This window comes from Primulina tabacum, chromosome 17 (genome assembly GCF_025594145.1).
Source record: "Primulina tabacum isolate GXHZ01 chromosome 17, ASM2559414v2, whole genome shotgun sequence".
Classification (NCBI taxonomy): domain Eukaryota; kingdom Viridiplantae; phylum Streptophyta; class Magnoliopsida; order Lamiales; family Gesneriaceae; genus Primulina; species Primulina tabacum.
In genome coordinates this window covers 2050853-2053557 of record NC_134566.1, presented here as the reverse complement: position 1 = coordinate 2053557, position 2705 = coordinate 2050853, and the positions used below count along the sequence as shown (strand labels likewise).

General features: G+C 37.6%; 1 protein-coding gene across 2 annotated transcripts; it reads right to left on the bottom strand.

Moving 5' to 3' along the window:
* Positions 1-2460, bottom strand: LOC142531045 (E3 ubiquitin-protein ligase SIRP1-like). Of its 2 annotated transcripts, none has more exons than XM_075637044.1 (2): positions 2266-2460; positions 1-1533 (listed from the first exon to the last, which is right to left on the bottom strand). In XM_075637044.1, the coding sequence occupies exon 2, from the start codon at positions 1487-1489 to the stop codon at positions 341-343; it is 1149 nt and encodes a 382-aa protein (XP_075493159.1). In that variant the 5' UTR covers positions 1490-1533; positions 2266-2460; the 3' UTR covers positions 1-340. The 2 variants fall into 2 exon arrangements, with proteins under 2 accessions (XP_075493159.1, XP_075493158.1); XM_075637043.1 differs by lacking the exon at positions 2266-2460 and adding an exon at positions 1853-2193.
* Between the last annotated feature and the right edge of the window lie 245 nt (positions 2461-2705).

Below are 2705 nucleotides of genomic sequence, written 5' to 3'. Positions count from 1 at the left end.
TAAAAAGTCACAACTAAAAACTCAAATTTAACGAATATTCAGCAGCCTTACTCATATTCAGAAACATAATACACGAACATTTCTTACGAGTGCTTAAACATGATAAAAAGAAAAGCCACACAGATTCTTGCTCCACTTGGAAACATGTTCTTTCCGAGTACAGGAAAGCTGAAACAAAGTTCCCTTTTTGCACATTCACAGTGTTACAATTATATACAGATGCAAAATATTATATATACACACACACACACACACACAAATGCAAGACTAATTAAAATTAATAATACATATATATATATAGAGAGAGAGAGAGAGAGCACAAGAAAACAGATACCCAAACTTACTCACGCGAATCAATTCCCGTCCGGGGGGAACTACTTTGGGGTGTGGGTGCACTAGAAGACAGAGATGATGTAAATGACGAATTTCCACCAGCAGATTGAGAAGTACTAGATGATGAGAATAGACTGTTGAATGGCCATGGAAGGGGTAACGAAAATCGTCTCCAATTATCGTTTCTGTCATCCCCACCAACCCCATCACGTTGATTATCGTTGTTACTGGATTCATTGCTGTCATAACTATTGTTTCTCGACATGTCTGATTCAATCTTGGGCTCATCACAAGGTAATTGATACCTGCAGATGGGACACGAGCTATGCAGCTCGAGCCATGGTAAGATGCACCCTTTGTGGAACCTATGCCTACACGGCATCTCCTTCACGTCAGCCCCAATTTCACAATCCTCCAAACAGACAGAACACTGGATTATCTCATCATTTTTAACAGCGACCAATGCTTCCACGGCCTCTTTTCGAGCTGGTGGTGTTCCATACCTGTTCGGATTATTATCTGCCAAATGCTGCAGTAGTAAGTCTAAACCAGGACCAACAAAATAATCGCCCAAAGAGCCAATCGTTGCATGGTTCTGAGAATCATTATTAGGGTCAAATGAACCACGGAAAACGATAGTTTGATTGAAGGGGTTGATCAAGACCACACGCTCTCCATCCTGATCATGATCCATATCTCTATTCTGTGGATCAATTTCGAAGTTCCTGGAATCAGATATCATTCCTGCTCGTACTCCCTGGAGAAGATGGAGAATCGTAGCTGAGTTTCTCCTCCTCCTCCGTATCACGGACTCCAGCTGATCAAGTTCCATCTCCCTATTGTTACGTCGGTGACGATTTTCATAGCCATCAAGATCATCATTGTCCTCAAATTCCAATCGCCTTGATCGAGGACGACGAGGATTACCCATCATACCAAGCAAGATTGGGGCCCAAAGGGAGAGGGCACCATCAGGATCTGACCCTCCAAGTCCAAAATCAGGAGGGCTATCATTTCCTGGAGCAGTGGCAGATGCCATTTCTTCAACAAAGCCACTTTGACAAAATGGACATTTTACCGTCTCAATCTCCCTAACCGGATTCACCACCTGTGAACACATATGACACCAATATCTTGAATCCTCCCCTTCGTCCATTTTTTAATTCAGATTTTTTTATTTGTTTTCTCGTTCTTGCTCCCCTGATAACAAAAAACAAGATTTCCATTTTAAAAAATATATACCAATAAAAGCAGTCCACTTTATCCATGACAAAATCAAGCTCTCTCGGAGAATTTCAATGATTTCAAGAGAAAAAAGAAAAAAGAAAAAAAAAAAGCTAACCACCGAGACAACAGAATCTTTAAACGAAAGAATGGAAGGAAAGAAGAACAGGATCAAAATCCAACCTTCAGGACAACAAAATGATATCTTTAACCGAAATCTTTAATTACTTGATATATCAATAGCAGAAAAATACAATCAAAATATTTTTATAAAAAAACCATTGCACTGTCTTACCCTTTGAGACCACCCAGAACCAATCAATTATAGAGTAGGATAACAAGATTCCAGAGATGGTAAATTCCAACCAGAATGACGGTCCGTGGATCTTGAAGAACAACTTTTTTGATGGTTAAATAATACTATGACATTAACAATCAATCCAACTTCAAGATTCAACCTTCAAAGGGTAGGTGAAACAGAGTAAAAATAAGGTGGCATATTGCGTAACAATCTGTAGAACAAAAAACATACATATGCTAGAATTAAAAAAAACCCATTTCACCAAATAAAGAACCCTCCGGTAAAAAAAAAAATGGTTGTCGCTTTCAAGATTGCAAAAAATACATTACAGCCACAAAATTTATACCAGCCAACAACAAGAAAATTCATCATCGAATTTCTAGATCAGAAAATTTCCTGAGATGTACCTGGAAAAGAATAGTCCGAGGCACTCAGCAGAGTTGAATGATTTTGGGAGCAACCGTGGAATCTTTTATTCAACGAGGAGAAAATTGAGGATTAAAAATAATCGGAAGGGGGATAGGGTCGCTAGCGATACGCGGTTTGAGGTTGTCAGTGCCCCATTACTTGTCAATCATCGTCATCATTATTCATAGAACATCCACAATAACAACAAGATTATTTCTTTAAAATATTAGAGACGAATACATGCATTTCTATTGTCAATAATTGTTGTTAAAGTAATAAGATCAGAAGAGATTAATTTACAAAAAATTATATATTAATGATTTCATGCTATATTAGTCGATAAAAAATGAGTAATGCTACATGTACAACCAAATTTGTACAATAATTCTTACCATTCAAAAAAATCAATACAGAAATTTCATTTATCAAAATCTCATGA

What these genes read in the sequence shown, in the direction of transcription:
- LOC142531045 (XM_075637044.1), bottom strand. Translation starts at nt 1,489, where the DNA reads ATGGACGAAGGGGAGGATTCAAGATATTGGTGTCATATGTGTTCACAG.